General features: G+C 38.3%; 1 protein-coding gene across 1 annotated transcript; it reads right to left on the reverse strand.

Moving 5' to 3' along the window:
* Positions 1-340: 340 nt before the first annotated feature.
* Positions 341-14,663, reverse strand: LOC110729307 (phosphatidylinositol/phosphatidylcholine transfer protein SFH13-like). The gene is made up of 15 exons (XM_021909040.1): positions 14,291-14,663; positions 13,486-13,574; positions 12,775-13,069; positions 12,281-12,380; positions 11,664-11,930; positions 10,437-10,514; positions 10,229-10,333; positions 9,695-9,744; positions 9,520-9,619; positions 9,318-9,413; positions 9,111-9,224; positions 8,733-8,886; positions 8,189-8,577; positions 8,013-8,090; positions 341-710 (listed from the first exon to the last, which is right to left on the reverse strand). The coding sequence occupies exons 2-15, from the start codon at positions 13,490-13,492 to the stop codon at positions 681-683; spliced, it is 1,863 nt and encodes a 620-aa protein (XP_021764732.1). The 5' UTR covers positions 13,493-13,574; positions 14,291-14,663; the 3' UTR covers positions 341-680.
* Positions 14,664-17,527: the final 2,864 nt, after the last annotated feature.

Here is a 17,527-nt window from a genome sequence, read left to right on the forward strand (position 1 = left end):
TGGTTATACAAAAAATGGTCTTATTTTTGGGTGGTAATTTACAAATTACCCTTATTTTAATGGTCTATAATTTTGTAACAAAATCTAAATTAGATGTAGTAGTAGTTTTATATACATTTTACATATAATAATTTTTTCGCAAGACAATTTTATGGTTTTTCTTGTTTTTACTCTTTTTATTTTTTAAAAATATAATTTTTATTTAATTTCTAAAACATTTCCCCGTTTCCTTGATTTTCATAATTGACGTTTCCCCGTTTTCGAAACATATCCATTTCCAAAACTTCAAGCATTTCCGTGCTACATAAAATAGTAGTACAGAGAGGCACACTTTCAGAAGTAATGACCTTTTTGAAATTTTCATTAGCAAAGTTATACAGTACATTGACGTTAGTCCTTACCGCGTATAATCAGAGGAGGTAAACAACGGACAATGCTGCCTGGAAAGTTGTGTGTGATGTGGGGACAAAATTAAGAAATAATCCAACATATATGCCACTAATACAATGGCAAATACTTCTATTAACTTTTAACACTCACTGATCTCTATCCAGTATCCATGAGCAACTTCCTGGTTATGTGCAAATCTCCTCAACTGAAGCAGCCAAGGGACGAAAATAATATTCGTCATAGTTAGGAGCCTATAACTTTTATGTACTCAAAGGGTCAGTTGTAGAATTTCATAACCCGCAGGAAAAAATCCTCCTCCGCTGCAAACACAAACAAAAGCCCTTACAAGTTAAAATGAGTTGGATCACAACGCACTCTTATAAACTGAAAACACAACCACAATAACCCTAATAAGGCCCTGTTTCTTTGGACTTAATTCTATAGTACTTCAGTTCAGTTCAGTTTTCAATTTCCTTCTCTCATAAACAATTCAATTCAGTTACATTCAGTTCAGTTCAGATCCGATTCAGCCCAAAGAAACAGAGCCTAAATGATATTTGCTAAAAAGGAGGCTAAAAAATTACTCGTAAAAGATTTTTAAAATAGTGGAATAGTGGAAGGTATAGCTAGCATCTCTGCAGCAAAAACTGAAGCAACTTTAGGACCTACAAAGACATTCTGTGAAACTACTCCCTATCAAGTTCAATCATCTATAATCAAGACCTTCAGACATGATCAACATCTGTGACCAATGTACATGATCTAATGCCATTGTGCAAAAATGGCTTAGCAACCATGTACTTAAGCAAATAATATTAACATCACCAAAATGTCCTCCTTTAGAGATAGAATCCAGCCCAATAAAAATGTACTTCTTTAGAGGTAGAATCCAGCTCAATACAGAGGTTCGCCCAGATAAAAAAAAATGTCAAACACAGAATTGAATTCCTCAGGATGAAGGATTCATATCATCATAATATCTCAGCCATAAAATCAATCATTTTTGTTATACACATGATTCAGAGATCCTATATAACCACATGTCCACATACATCAACTCCCTACAGGAGAGTGGTGATGAAGGAGATAGTAACAACACTGTGCAAGCAACTAGCACAACTGCTTTTGGTATTATATAAAATAATCGGTAGTGTCCAGAAGATCTGAAATCTTTAATTCTATAAATATCAAACCATTTTTCCTTCACTTCTTCAACAATCAATACGAAACCAAGAACATAGCATTAGATATAGCCATACTGACATAGTGTCACGGTCCGAGTGATTCAACACCAGATCGTGCGGCGCGCTCTCGTCTTTTGGCGACAAGGGCGCAAGCCTAAAGCAAGGAGGTTCGTGAGCACACAGCAACACGGACCTACGGTGTCTCAAGAGGGCACACGAGAACAACGAGTGCGGAGTCGGGGCTTGTGACGGCCGATACTTCGAAGCGGGCACAAGCGGAACCGACGAAAATGAGGACGTCTCTAGGGTCTTTTGGTTTGGTGGGGGATGCTTTAAAACAAGGCAAGCACAATATCTATAAAGGCTTAAACAACACACAAGTCTTAAAGCAATAACAACGAGGTAGAGAGCTTTGATTGAATAACCATTCGCTCCCTAAAGAGCTTTATATTGCATTAGTAGAGAATTACAAGTGAACGTTGAAATGACAGTAACACAATAATTCTCCCTAGGGTCTAGAAAAATAAAAAGAAAGACTAAAGAGACATTACATAAGGAAAATATAAGGAAAATAAAGAAGAATACATAACAAAGAGGTTGGATTCTAACATCCTCCCCCACTTAAGTCGTCGACGTCCTCGTCGACTTACAAAATCTACACTAAGATCTTAGCAGCTTCAGTCTTCTGTTGTAGGGGTGGCTCTTGTCCTGGTTCTGATGTTGGCACGGTAGCTGACGTTGCGGTTTTAGACGACTAACGTGGAAGACGGGGTGAATCCTCATCCACGCAGGCGGTTCTACCTTGTATGCGTTCTTCCCAATCCGTTTAGTGATGCGGATGGGGCCTTCATATTTCCGAATGAGGCGACGATCTCTCCCTCTGAGAAACTTCAGCTGTTCTGGTAAGACCTTCACCATCACCATGTCCCCAATAGCAAAATCAACTGGCCTTCTGTTTTGATCAGCCCATTTCTTCATCCAGCGCGATGCTCGCTCTAGGTAGGCTTTTGCAATGTCGGTGTTTTGCTTCCACTCTCTTGTAAAATCTCCTGAGCACTCCTACCGCCCTCCCAGTCAGCCACTGTGTGCGGGAGGAGAGGTTGTTGACCCATGACCAACTCAAAGGGGCTTTTGTTGGAAGAAGAACTCCTTTGAGCGTTGAAGCAAAGTTGTGCGACGTCCAAGAGTCTCACCCAATCTTTCTGGTTGGCACTCACAAAGTGACGTAAGTATTCCTCGAGAAGCCCATTGAATCTCTCTGTCTGCCCATCAGATTGAGGGTGGTGGCTTGACGACATGTTGAGGTCAGACCCCATCATTTGGAATAGCTCAGACCAGAATATGCTCGTGAATCTGGTATCCCTGTCGCTTACTATGCTCTTTGGCAATCCCCAGTACTTCACAATATGCTTAAAGAAGAGAGATGCCGTTTCTTCTGCTCCGCAAGCCTTCTGCAAGGGTACAAACGTTGCGTATTTTGAGAACCTGTCTATCACCACCATGATAGAAGAGAACTGGCCAACCTTCGGGAGGCCACTAATGAAGTCCATCGACACACTCTCCCACGGTCGAGTTGGTACAGGAAGAGGTTCAAGGAGGCCCCCGGGCTTCTGTCTGTCAACCTTGTCTTGCTGGCACACAAGGCAGGTTTTGGTGTAGCTCATCACATCTTCCTTCATTCCTGGCCAGTAGTACCCCATCGCGAGTAGACTGAGGGTTCTCTGCCAACCAGGATGTCCCGCCCACAGCGTATCATGGCATTCCTTCAACAACATTTTCCTCAATCCCCCTGCTTTGGGGATGAACAGCTTTGTACCTTTTGTGAAGATGAGGCCATCTTCCAACCAAAAGCGTCTAGTCTTCCCTTCTTCAATCATCCTTGTTATGGTTTTTGTCATCGGATCATCTGGGAGATAAGCACGAACTTGATCTCTAACGGATGTGGCAATGCTGCTTGCAGTCATTGGCCCTAGCTTGTACATCGCAGCAAGATCGGCCCGCCTACTCAGGGCATCGGCAACTCTATTGCTGGATCCCGTTCTATAGGTGAACTCCACGTCGAACTCAGCTAAGTCCTCCTGCCACCGAGCTTGTTTTCCTGTCAGCTTGGGTTGGGTGAGAAAGTGACTCGCCGCGGTGTTGTCTGTGCGGACGGTAAACTTTGACCCCAACAAGTAGTGCCTCCATCCTCTTAGGCAGTGCACAATGGCTAGTAGCTCCTTTTCTTGTGCCGCATACCTTCTCTCCGCATTATTCAGCTTCCTACTTTCGAATGCAATAGGATGTCCTTCTTGGAGGAGCACTCCTCCTAAAGCAAAATCCGAAGCATCCGTCTCGACCACGAATGGTTTGGTGATGTCTGGAAGGGCAAGGACCGGCTCCTTCACCATTGCTTCTTTCAACTTCTGGAAAGCTTCCTTCTGGGGCCCTGACCATTCCCAACGACAATCTTTCCTCAATAGGTCGGTGAGGGGACTTGCGATCTCTGAGTATCCCTTAATGAATCTTCTATAATAGTTCGCCAGTCCTAGAAAGGATCGCAGCTCAGAGGGGTTCTTGGGATCCCGCCAATCGCGAACAGCACATATCTTCTTTGGGTCCATCCTCAATCGACCCTTCCCCACAAAGTGTCCAAGAAATCCGACTTCTTCCTGCGCAAAGGCACACTTTTCTCGTTTCACAAAAAGGTGATGTTCTCTCAGCTTCTCGAAGACCAATCTTAGGTGCTCGAGGTGCTCCTCCAAAGTCTTGCTGTAGACAACGATGTCATCGAGGTACACGACCACAAACTTGTCTAAGTACTCTCGAAATACTTGGTTCATCAAAGTACAGAACGTAGCAGGTGCATTCGTCAAGCCAAAGGGCATGACTAGCCATTCGTATGCCCCGTATCTCGTCACACAAGCAGTTTTTGGTTCATCTCCTTCGGCGATACGAACTTGGTGATAGCCAGACTTCAAGTCTAGCTTTGTAAAGTACACTGCATCCCCTAACTGATCGAACAAATCCGCCACCAAAGGGATAGGGTAGTGATTGCGCACCGTAACCTTATTTAATGCTCGGTAGTCGATACACAATCGAAGACTTCCATCTTGTTTTTTCTGAAAAAGCACAGGAGCCCCATAAGGAGCCTTTGATGGGCGGATGAAGCCTGCCTCAAGCAAGTCCTCCAATTGTTTCCGGAGTTCAGCCAGTTCTGGGGGAGCCATGCGATAAGGGCTTCGTGCTGGGGGTTTCGCCCCTGGAACCAGCTCAATCTCATGGTCCACTGTCCTTCTAGGTGGGAGAACTTTTGGTAGGTCTTTCGGGAGGAGATCCTGGAACTCTGATAGTAGCTCGGCAACTGCAGGCGGAAAGTCTCCACTTGCTTCATCTTCCTTCGTGGAAAGTGTTGCTAGGAACGTGGGCTCGTTCCTCTTCAACCCCTTCTCCAATTGCATTGCTGAAAGGAGGGGCCCTTTCGACCCTTTTCCCGATTCGCAGGTTCGGAGGAGACATGGTTGCTGCCCGGGCACCAGAATAGATCTAAGATGCGGCATCGGGACTGCCTTACTAAAGTGTAAGAAGTCCATGCCGAGCACCAAGCTGAAGTCGTCCATTGGCGCAACAGTAAAGTCCACCTGTCCGCTCCAATCTCCCAGCTTCATTGTTACTTTCTTGGCAACGCCGTGGATCGGTTTGGCAACTGAATTCACCGCTTTCATACTGCCTCCTTCTGGTAGGAGCTTCAACCCAAGTCTTTTTGCCTCCTTTTCTGAAATGAAGTTGTGGGTAGCACCGGTATCCACCATGGCACGAGTTTCCTTTCCGTTTACCAACGCATTCACATACATCAATCCAGAGTTTTTGGGTTGGCCCTCAGAGCCTTCTCTTCCCATAGCGCACATCATGCGAATGGCCCCCAGTCTGGAATGTTCTCCTTCACTAGGTTCTACCTCATCGGCTTCTTCACCCTCGGGGTTTTCTAAGGACATGGAGGACAGTTTCTTTTGGAGATTGTCAATTTCTCCCTTGTGTCGACATTCAAACCACTTGTGCGGTCCTCTGCAAAGGATACACGTCAATGGCCTGGCTGCCGAAGATGAACTAGGGGTGCTTCCTCTACTAGAGAAGGAAGAAGCTCCACTCTTCCGAGAGTCTTCTCCCCCACTCCTATTGTATCTATTGTTCGAGTTGTTGGAGCTCACTTGCGAGCCATGTCCGGAGTTCCTAGGAGGGTTCGGTGTCGGCCCGCTATTCCCTTTCTTCAAACCTTGTCCTTTCTCTGAGGAGTAGTCCATCAACCTTTCGGCTGCAGCGATGGCTCCCGATAAAGTATCAATCTTTTGGCGCCAAATTTCTCTTTGGGCCCATTCCTTAAGACCACGCACAAAGTTGAATAGGCGATCTTCCTCGGACATGTTGTGGATCTCCAACATGCACGCTGAAAACTCTTTGACATACTCCCGGATGGAACCCTTATGCTGCAAAGCAGCGAGCTTGGTGCGAGCAACAAACTCGGTATTCTCGGGATAAAATTGGGCCATCAGCTCTTTCTTCAGATCCTCCTAAGTATCCACCGACGTCCTCTTAGCTTGGATGTCGGTGTACTTGGTGCGCCACCAAAGCTTTGCATCATCCACCAAATACATAGTGGCGGTATCAACTTTTAACTCATTCTCCAACTGACAGACCCGAAAGTATTGCTCCATGTCGAAAATGAAATTATCGACTTCTTTTGAATCTCTCGTGCCATTGAAGGTCCGGGGCTTGGGAGGTTTTATCTTGGCACCTCCACTTCCCCCGAGCCCTCTCTGGGCATGCATTAAGGTTGCACATTTATCTTGTGCTTCATCAGCGACGCCTTGCACGAAGTTAAGTTGCTCCGTTAACCCATCCACAGTAGCGGCAAGCCTCTCTATTTGGTCGGCTTGTTTTATTACAATATCCTCGAGTTTGGGCAGCCTTTCTTCAAGCATAGCCCACTGTTCGGACTTGCCTTCAAGCCAAGCAAGTCTTTCCTCGAATGTGTATTCATGCATCTCTCCTTCTTTTGCCATCTCTACGGCAAACCCTGCTCTGATACCAAACTGTCACGGTCCGAGTGATTCAACACCAGATCGTGCGGCGCGCTCTCGTCTTTTGGCGACAAGGGCGCAAGCCTAAAGCAAGGAGGTTCGTGAGCACACAGCAACACGGACCTACGGTGTCTCAAGAGGGCACACGAGAACAACGAGTGCGGAGTCGGGGCTTGTGACGGCCGATACTTCGAAGCGGGCACAAGCGGAACCGACGAAAATGAGGACGTCTCTAGGGTCTCTTGGTTTGGTGGGGGATGCTTTAAAACAAGGCAAGCACAATATCTATAAAGGCTTAAACAACACACAAGTCTTAAAGCAATAACAACGAGGTAGAGAGCTTTGATTGAATAACCATTCGCTCCCTAAAGAGCTTTATATTGCATTAGTAGAGAATTACAAGTGAACGTTGAAATGACAGTAACACAATAATTCTCCCTAGGGTCTAGAAAAATAAAAAGAAAGACTAAAGAGACATTACATAAGGAAAATATAAGGAAAATAAAGAAGAATACATAACAAAGAGGTTGGATTCTAACACATAGGCATCGCTGCATTGCACATTCTAGAATGAAAACCAGGAAATATACATATACATAAAATTACAGAATGACCACACGAAAGGAAAAATTGGTAATAACTACCTAATATGTTCCAAAATTTTAAAATAACTACCTATTTAAGTTTTTTTTTTGCATTTAACTACCTAATATGTTCCAAAATTTAAAAATCACTACCACTAAATGAATTATATAACAAATCCATTAAAAGGGCCCCGTGAACCACTGCAGCAACCCCTTGAACCACCACCACACCCCAAAAACCCATTTGAGGTTCATGATTCGAGGTGGAAGGGATGATTAGGGTCGATTTGGTGCTTGATTGGGAGGTGTCGAGGTGGGTTCTCGAGTGTGTAGTGTTCTTGTCGAAATCTAAGGGTGGTCGTAGGTGGTCTTAAGGTGGTTGAAGTGTTAAGTGGGTCCCACTTAACAAAGTTGTTAAACAATTCGTTCAGTGGTAGTGATTTTAAAATATTAGGGCCTTATAAGGTAGTAATTTTAAAATTTTGGAACATAATAGGTAGTTACATTAAAAATAAAAATAAAAAAAATAAAAAAAAAAAACATAATAGGTAGTTATTTTAAAATTTTGGAACATATTAGGTAGTTATTACCAATTTTTCCCCACACGAAATGATCAATTTTGGTTCATGTAGCCGACCCCAATTATGTGACTAAGGCTTTGATTGATTGATAAAACTACAGAGTTAGATAATACTTCAGCAATAACTCTAAATTACCAAGTAGATGAGAGGAGGGGGGAAATAGTATCAAAAACGATTGATATTAAGCAGAAATTTTAAAAAACACCTATAACTTACATGATGGCATGTGGACAGCTGTAGGGTTTCCAGAAATTCAGATATCTCAACTTGCTTCCTCACAGTAGCATGCAACACCTATAGTATACAAATATTATCAAAACAAAATATTATATTACTTAAAAATGTCAGTTCTTCAGAATATCAATATAGTATATCATTGCTTAGTTGCTTACTCTCTTTGTTTTCTCAAGGTCACACTCAACACTCTTGATCCTTCGTATAGATTCTTGAAGCAACTGCTCCCTTTCTGGTGGGAAAGTCACTGGTCTATCACTAAGCTCTTCACACAATTTCTCTATTCGTTGAAGACGTTCTAGACAAGGGTGTACACTGTTTTGTCCGTTCTCAACTTCAATTATTTGTGCATGATGGTTTTTCTCTTTGTGGTCAGCTACATTAGATAGAAGATTCTGACATCTCCAAGGCCAAAGCCAAAAAGGCACTAGCCGGAATAAAGAAGCGATTCTCACAAGCAAAGATATCAGAAAATTTGTGAGGGATCGAATGTTCAAGTTTTCAGCTCTAACTCTGAATCTGCAGAGCCGATATATGAAGGAAGTACCTGCAAAATGCGACTATTCCTTAGATAGGTCAGTTACAAAAATAAGACAAAATGATATGCCAAATTAATGACACAACAATTGATAGTAAACCCAGTTAAAATATGGTAAACACCAGTAATCGATATCATACAGAACATAATTTCTTGACCAATACCTCCAAAATCAGGCTCATTTGTAACTGAACTTCCATTACCACTCGTACAAGAAGAATTTAAAGGCTTTCTCAATCCATCACCTTCTACTACATTAGCAGCTGCAGAAAAATGGTCATCTCGACAGTAGTAAACATTTGATTCGGCCAATTCTGTCTGCGTACTGTAAACTTGAGTTAAAAACTACAAGATTCAGGGCATAACACATATATTATTCACAAGCAACCGATTTCAGATCCCATATAATTGCCCCCCACACACAAACACAAATCGAAAAGAAAAAGTCCCATATTGAAAAATACACGTTGACACATATTACGCATGGGAGATATATCATACGATCAAAAAACTATAAACATAAATAAAGTCAGAGAACATACTTCTCCATGACCTGGTGATTGATGGGAAAAGGCCGAGCTCCTTCGTTCAGGATGACAGCTACAATCATCAGTGTCAGAAACTAATTCAGCTGCCGCTTTACAGCCATTCTTTCCCTGCAACAAATGAAAGAAGAAAAACACCTTGTGAGTTTTACCACAGCGCATAGATGAACATTATGCGGTACATTAATAGAGCATTGGACATGCCTTCAGCGGTATCACTTGAACATAATAATCAAATTTCTGGTCATGTGACACTTTAGTGATTTGCTTCACAAGGGTTGATTCTGCATTATGCACAAGCTGAAAAGAAGAGAAAATAAAGTCACATTATAATTTTAGCAAATCTATAAGGGGCTATGATCACAGAAGCAACATAAAGATCAAAGAAAAGAGAATCGATGCATACTTTCATTATTTCTGGATCACTCCAGGGGCCTTTATTGGACCTTAGGCAACCACCATGGCCAGAGCAAGCACATGAGCCACCCAAAAAGTCAGGTAGCTGGCTGGAAACAGAAGGATAGAGAGTTAGAAGCTTAGCGAAACATATAGTTACACCTTTATAAGCATACAGCCAAAACCTTGAATCAATAACTTCCAATAGTTTTGGGAGTGACTTTGAATCCAAAACCTGTATAGATAGGGGAAAAAAAATATTAATTAATCTACCCAGAATCACCACTCTTAGACACAAAGTAATACACCACATTTAAAATATATGATCAAACCTTGCTAAATTCAACCACTATTGTTAATCACTACCTTTAAGTCTCTGCATGTTTTAATGAAATGACACTAGAGAGAGTTTAGACTCTAGAGAGTTTTTTATGAAAAAAAAAAAAAAAAACACTCCATTCATCACGTAATACTTGGACCATATTACTTCTTGGCATCTGCCAAAACACTTATAACTCATTCTCTTTGAGATAAACTTTCCCTCTAAAAAGGTGTCCCTCAATCATCCCCTTTTTTCACTCTACTTCTTATCTTACATTCCTACCTATCTTGTGACAATGGAGATAGTGCAAGTAAAATATATTGTTTAAGGAATTAAGTGCCAAAGTTACAATGTTTGAAGTTTAGAAGATAATATACAATACAGACTAAAACCTCACCTGTATCTTAGCAATTGTTCTTGTATCCAGAAACTTCTGTGCAGCAGGCCACAACATTTTTATGAAGCCAGAACCGGCATTAACAATGTACATTCTGTGTAGCGTCTGCATATTCATATATAGGAAGACTTAAGAGAAACTAAAACAAAGAGAAGTAAAGATATAATCCAAAAAAAAGGGAAAAAGAACAATAAAAGGAAAGACATACCTCTGGATAGTAGTTGCTGTCTATCTTAGACATTGCATTAAGAAGGTTGGCTGCAGTCCTAGAAAAGTTTTTTATCCCCTAGTTCATAAGAAAAGGCATTATTAGCAATCAAAGTTGTCAGGAATATTCCTGTCGAAGTGTCAATACACCCTCTTAAAACATAAAACTCGATAAATAGTTTTGCACAGCAAATACAACCACCTCACTTAATCTCTATTATATAAGGGAAGGAAGATAAAGATGGTGTGCACTTAAAATGACATTTTTTTTTTTTTAATGAATTAAAAAAGTTATTCTTTGATGTGCCTAAATTATCCCTTCTCTTATTCAATTAAAAATGGAGATTGCATTTATTAAAAAGAAAAGGTGAGTCAAAAACTTAAATTAATAAACATTACAAGATGGATAAAAACATATGTGAAAAATATTTTGAATCCAAGTCATAGTTATTTACAAAGTAATTACAATTAAAAAAAAATTGCATTACTAATTAGCTATAAATTAATAATACCAAAATTTTCTTCAACATTTTGATCTAATAAGGAGTACATACTACATAATTATTTTTAATGAAATACAATTTACATAGGGTAAGCACACATCACATGCACATAAGAGCTAGTACTGCATAATGGAAGAATTCTAGCACCTAATCTAACAAAAAATGTAGCCAGACAGAAAGCACCAACATTCATAAAACGAAAGTCACCATCAAGGCATCAGATATTGATTTTAGCAATTACATAACATCAACCTTTACACCCCCATTTTATAACCTTTCTAATTTATATTTAGATCATGCTTGTCCCTTGTTTACGGCCAAATTAATCCTCACAAGTAGCTTGCATCTCAGAGTCTCAAACTCAGGCCAACATTGTCACATATAAAGTTCAACAATCCACCAGTAATCCCATGACATTGCCACAGAAGGCTTAAGTATATATTAGTCACAATTTTACGGATCATTCTGCTCAACATGATGATCATCTATAGATCTTACTAGCTAATTGTTTTGAGAAGCTAAAGGATATTCAATTGTATTGATGAAGAGACTAAGACTATACGATGGACTCTCATATATCTCTTACGAACAAAGATAAGGAACCAAGGGAGAGTTGTTTATAACTTAATTCTTTATCCTTGAATCACTTATTGTCATGTAACGTAATGAAAGCAGCCAATTCGATTTTTTCAAAGTTATAAAATATCTAATAATGAAACACATACCAATCCTTGCACGTCCAAGATTGTTGTTGTATAGTAAATTCTTCTCTTCGCTGCAATAGAGCATGCAGGAAATTTCTCCTGCAAAGCCCTCTCGAATTCTTGGACATGGTACTTCAAGTACCGATCGATAGTAGTGATCTGCATGAGCTTACTAGGGTGGGCTTTCCCCAGTCTCTCTATGTAAATTGGCCTCCCTTCCTTGTCAACTCCATGGTATCCCTGGGGGTAATACTGGATGACTTCTTCAACCTCCTCATATTGGAAACTCTACATCAGCAGATCTTAGAGTCAGATGTCATAAGTTCATAACTAGAAAAGCAGTTACATAACAGAGAACTTTGTGATAAGACTCAAATTTAAAATAAATTCTACATTCAGCAACTACACATTACAGAGTCTACAACTACCACTCTACATGACTCCTTCATTCTTGAACTAAAATTCCCAACAGGGGAATCATAACACATATCTTAAGATAAGGCTGCAAAATGGAAAACAAAAGAATGTTGAAAAAAAGAGGAAGAGCACAGCCCTATTCTAGAAGATTAGAAAGCTGGATTTTGGGGGAAGAGGTATAGGGCATGGAAGGTAGAAGGAGATAATTATTAGTTTGTTACCTCTAATATTGTGTCTGTTCCAAATTCTTTTCTCCATCTAAGCATTTCTTCCCACATCAACACCGTCTTATCAATGTTAAACTCCCTAGCCTTCAAGAACCTGCAGAAAATAGCTTGTAAAAAAAATGTCTGAAACAACAGACTACATTATTCCGATAATATTGTCCTGAAGACAGCTCTAAAGCAGAGTGCCATAAATGGATAAGTAGAGAAAACATCCCATTATTATAAATCATAGTTCCTGTAATTATATATATATATATATATAAAGGTTCCCTTATTTTGAACTGACACTAGCGTCATTATTTTTCCCAAATTAAACCATTAACAAATTGGTATTGGCACGGCTGCCTTGCACTCTGTCACGGTCCCTATCTTTGTTAAACAATTTTAGCACTTCAGTATATGCATATTTTTTTCAATTATGACAGTTAAAGAAAAATAGAGTGAAAAAGAAATCCAGAATAAGATCACAGCAAGAGCGAAGGACTGACCTAAGTAAAGTATAGTAGTCATCATGCCTTGTAGGCAATAAATTCCGATCAAGGAGATTTTGACGCAACTTAAAGACCTCACATTCCTCATTGGCATCTCTTACGTCTTCAATTGATATAGAAGGAAGCCTAAAATCAACCTTCCTTTTTCCTCTTTTCTTGAGTGAATGAGTAATCTTGTTTGAGGCATTGATTGCCTTCTTTTTAAAAACTCCAATTTTGGACCGTCTTCTCTCATCATCAAAGTCATCAACGTTCCCTGAGTTTTCATCAGCAATCCCGCACTCCTCAAAACCTTCAAATAAGGTAATCAGATTATACCGTGTAAGCTAGCTGAATACAATCGGCAATAACAAAGCAAAAATTATCTACACACGTATACTCTACGCTACTCAAACTCAAGATACCCATATCCCACATAACTACACAAGTATGTTTCCAAGTGTCAGACTAGACTATTCCGTGAATATTTTCCATGACGATGTCCAAAATGAAATTTATAAGTATCCTGCCCATGTACGAGTGTCACTTGAGGTAAAGTGAAAAGTCCGAGTAACATCGTATATACTGGGGTATAGCATTTTACTCCATAAGTATGATTCTTAGTATGAATAATAAAATTACGTGACATTGATTTCTCATTCTATGAGCTTTATATCATAAGTTAACAATAGTACAATACACACAAACAAGAATTGACAAGAAAGATACCTGACATTATCTTTCGAATAAAATTGGAGAAGACGAAAAAGCTCTACAAATCCATACCCAATATGATGATACTAACACCACAAAATGGTCTGCATTACACACAAAAACAAAAAGAGTGATCAATTAAACATTATTATGAGGCAATATAATCAAAAGGTACTTAAGACACACATGATAAAACAAATGCATACCAATTACAGAACTAATAACACAGTGATTGGCACTCTAAACCATTTGACAAATAAAGAAATAGAAAAACTAATTTATCTACAATTTCAATAGCAGATAGATCTACCATACAAGAAGCTGATTCCTTTCTAAATAATCTTCATTTTTAATTGCCAATAATCTTCATTTCTAATTGCCAATAATCCTCTATGATAAAATGCAGCAATTTACAAATTACAATAACAAAAAATTAGCAGAATAACACATACAATAACTTCATAAATGAAATGAAATTCGTAAACGCTTTATTTTGGATAATAAGAACAATGTAGGAATGTATAAAGCTCGAGATTCCATTAAAAATCCCAAATTTATGCCCCAAATAAAAAATTGAGATGAGAATGAAATAGTGGTAAGTCGTAAAATCTTCATCAAACATTCATCATATTTTAGCCTCATACTTACTCAATCACATACCAGTATCAATCAAATTATCTCTAAAATGTACAATTGAATAGGAATTATTCATATAACAAAAATCAATCAACAACAACAATAATAATGCAGGCATTAAATCAGAAAGAAATTAGAGACAAATAAAAAAAATACTGCTTTCAGAAATAAAATAAAATAATACCTGTTAAAATGGGTGAATTTTAAAATAATCAATTATAATTGGGGGATTTGATGTGATATGATATGATTTGAAATGAGATTTTCCTCTCTTCTTATGAATTTGAATTGTAGGAAATATAAAGATTGGGAATTGAAGAGAGCAATTAAATTTAAAATGAAGAAGAATGTGAATTAAAAGAAAAAGGAAGAAGGAGGAGGAGGAAGAAGAAAGGCAGACAAACAGAAACAGGTTATCTCTCTCCTCAAAGTTGTGAAGGTTCGAGGGCTTGTTGGTTTAGTTGTCAACATCGTAACTTTTTCCCTTTTCTTTTTAATTACGTGTCTTTCATTAGTATAAAGTATCTCCTTTTCTTTTCTTTATTTTGGCATAGTAATTAATGTTGGTTTGAGTGGTTAAGGGTCTCAAAAATGGCATACCAAAGTTTCGGGATTGAGCCTTGAAATAGAAAAAATTCTAACAGGCCTCGTAGTATTAAAAAAACCATTTGGCATGTCCAAATATTAAGAGGCGTAAGAGTAAAGACCATCTCCAACTTAGTCAATTATTTAAGCCGTTAGTTTGGATGGTTATAAACTTAGTAGTTTTATATGGACGTGATACATGTAATAATTTTAAAATGTTGTACAGAGTACATGATACTATTATATTTAAACCAAAAGCTAAATTATATGCAGCCCTAATGTTTAAAATACAAATTTTAAGGAACATAAAACATTAACTATTGATAACATTAATCTATAATAAAATGACAAAGTTGTATGTAGCACATGTGCGAGCGTCATGTGACACTAGTAAGTTTTAAAGTCATGGTCATACTAAATATGAAAAGTTAGGAAATTGTTTTTTTTTTTTGGCGTTTAGAGAGCCACAAGGGCGAAAATGAGAATCTGTCATAATTTCCTAGAATTGAGAGGGTAATTAACTTTAACCAACTAAGCTATCTTATCCATCACTCTTTCTGAAACGTCACGAAATTGTTAATATTATTCTTTTACAGTAATACTTAAAAATGCTGAGAGAGTGATGAATATCTCAGTTGATGAAAACTTCCCTTCCAATTTCAGAAGATCCTGAAATTTATTTTCATCATCACCCTTAGCATGTTTTTCTCTTAACAAAAGAATAATAAAAATGTTAAACATAAAGCGTTACGAAACGATTATATCTTGCGATTAGAATGGAAACTGTGGAACGAGAGGCGTTAAAAGCAACGTTAGAATTGCATGGGTACCGACAGTAACTTGGGAGGGCGCGAGTTCATCAAAAGTAACTACTCATAATCTAGTTGACTATTTCTAGGGACCCTCATTACTTTGCGATTATTTTAACGTTTGGTTCTCAATGTTTTACCTTATACAGTTTACAGTAGCTTTGCTTTGGAAAAGCAGCTACTGCAAAGTCCAAATCTGGCTCAAGGCATGCATGGATCACAATACTCGAAAGATACTAATCTATACTCCACAACATGTCGGTCTACAAACTATCCACTAGGTTTTAGGGTAGTGGTTAAGAGTTGGGGAAATGCCCTGTTTCTTTGGACTTCATTCTATGGTATTTCAGTTCAATTCGTAATTTTCTTCTCTTATAAACAATTTATTTCAGTTTAGTTCAGTTTCATTCGATTCAGTTCAATTCAGGTCAGGTCAAGTCCGATTCAGTCCAAAGAAATAGGGATAGAGTGCATATTGACACGTTTATCTTTTATTGGATCGGACATTCCAAATATGAAACAAGATCCTTTGTATTGTTCATTCAAAGAATAATGTTAAAAGAACGAATGTCACTAGGGCTAACATTGGACTATTCGAAGTGCATTGAAAACCAGACTTGTGAAAGAATGACTAGTTGACCTGACATTTCCTAGTAACATCGGCAAAAGTGAGAAAGGGGATGCTCATTTTAGAATGCCCAAGGCTAACACCAAGCAACTTTGTTCTACCCGCCCCTTCAAATTGAATTTTTCTAACCATAAGTTCTCTACACACAGTACGAAAAGATATGGAGATAGAAGATTATTCTCCTTGTCTATAATGCCCCTTGAAGGGAAAATTTGAAATGTTGGACAAGTAGGACAACCATTGACTAGCGCAAAGAAGGAAACTGTAGTAATACTATACATTTTTTAATCCAATTAATTCATTGGGGGCAAAATCCTAAATGACGAAGGGTTTCAAAGTTAAAATTCCATTCTAATAATCTATCAGAAGCTTTTTCATTCCATATCCAGCTTGATTGCAATCCACCTAGGCCAAAGCTACCTGTTTTATTTTTTTAAATGAGTTGAAAATCTCATGTGCATTAAGAATGTTATCTTGAAGAAGTCTATTGGGGTGAAAGCCCCTTGTAAAGAATGAATAATCATTCCCAAACTAATTTTTAGCTTGGCTGTTTTTTTTATTGTTTTTTTGCAATAATCTTGTAAAACATAGAGCAAATGAAAGACTTGTAGGACTTATATGCCTTCGTTTTTTAAGTCCCGTTAAAAATAAAATGACCCAACATCGAAAATGATGAACCAAAATAAAAATCGTTTATGTTGTGACATTTCATGAATAATTGAACCGATGAAGTCTTAATCAAACAATAGGGAGTAGAGATGGCAATGAGTTGCGTTTGGGTCTAGTCCTTACATGGGTTTTAATGATGAATCTTTTTTTTTTTTTTTTTTTGAGAGGTAATGATGAATCTTTCTTAATATTGAGTTTTATTGCATTTTTTAATCTAATATATTTTTTCGCCTTATTTTAAACGCTAGTTTTTTTTTTTTTTTTTTTTGGGCAAATTTAAACGTTAGTGTGGCCATAAGTTAAACATTGTCTAAACAAACTTAACAAAAATAACTCATAAAACCTTAAAATGTTACAACTTCAAACATTACAAGTCCAAATGATGTCACAACTAATCACAAATTTGCGACTTAAACACAATAAATAAGGAGTTGAAGATAGAAGAATAATAGAAAAACGAATGAAAATTCAAAACGGCTAAAAGTAGTAGGGTTTTAGGACAAATATTTTATTACTTACTATTTTTAATTTAAATCGGTACACAAGTCGGGTATAGGCCGGGTCTGAACCTGGCATTTATGGACTCATTGGGTATAATAGGTCAGGTCTGAACAAGTCGCTCTGTGTCAGATCTGGTCCCATAATTCCCGTTTTCATCTCTAGTAAGGACTAAGGCCCTATTTCTTTGGACTTAATTCTATGGTACTTCAGTTCAGTTCCTTAATTTCCT

This window comes from Chenopodium quinoa, unplaced genomic scaffold (assembly GCF_001683475.1).
Source record: "Chenopodium quinoa cultivar QQ74 unplaced genomic scaffold, ASM168347v1, whole genome shotgun sequence".
Taxonomy (NCBI): Eukaryota; Viridiplantae; Streptophyta; class Magnoliopsida; order Caryophyllales; family Amaranthaceae; genus Chenopodium; species Chenopodium quinoa.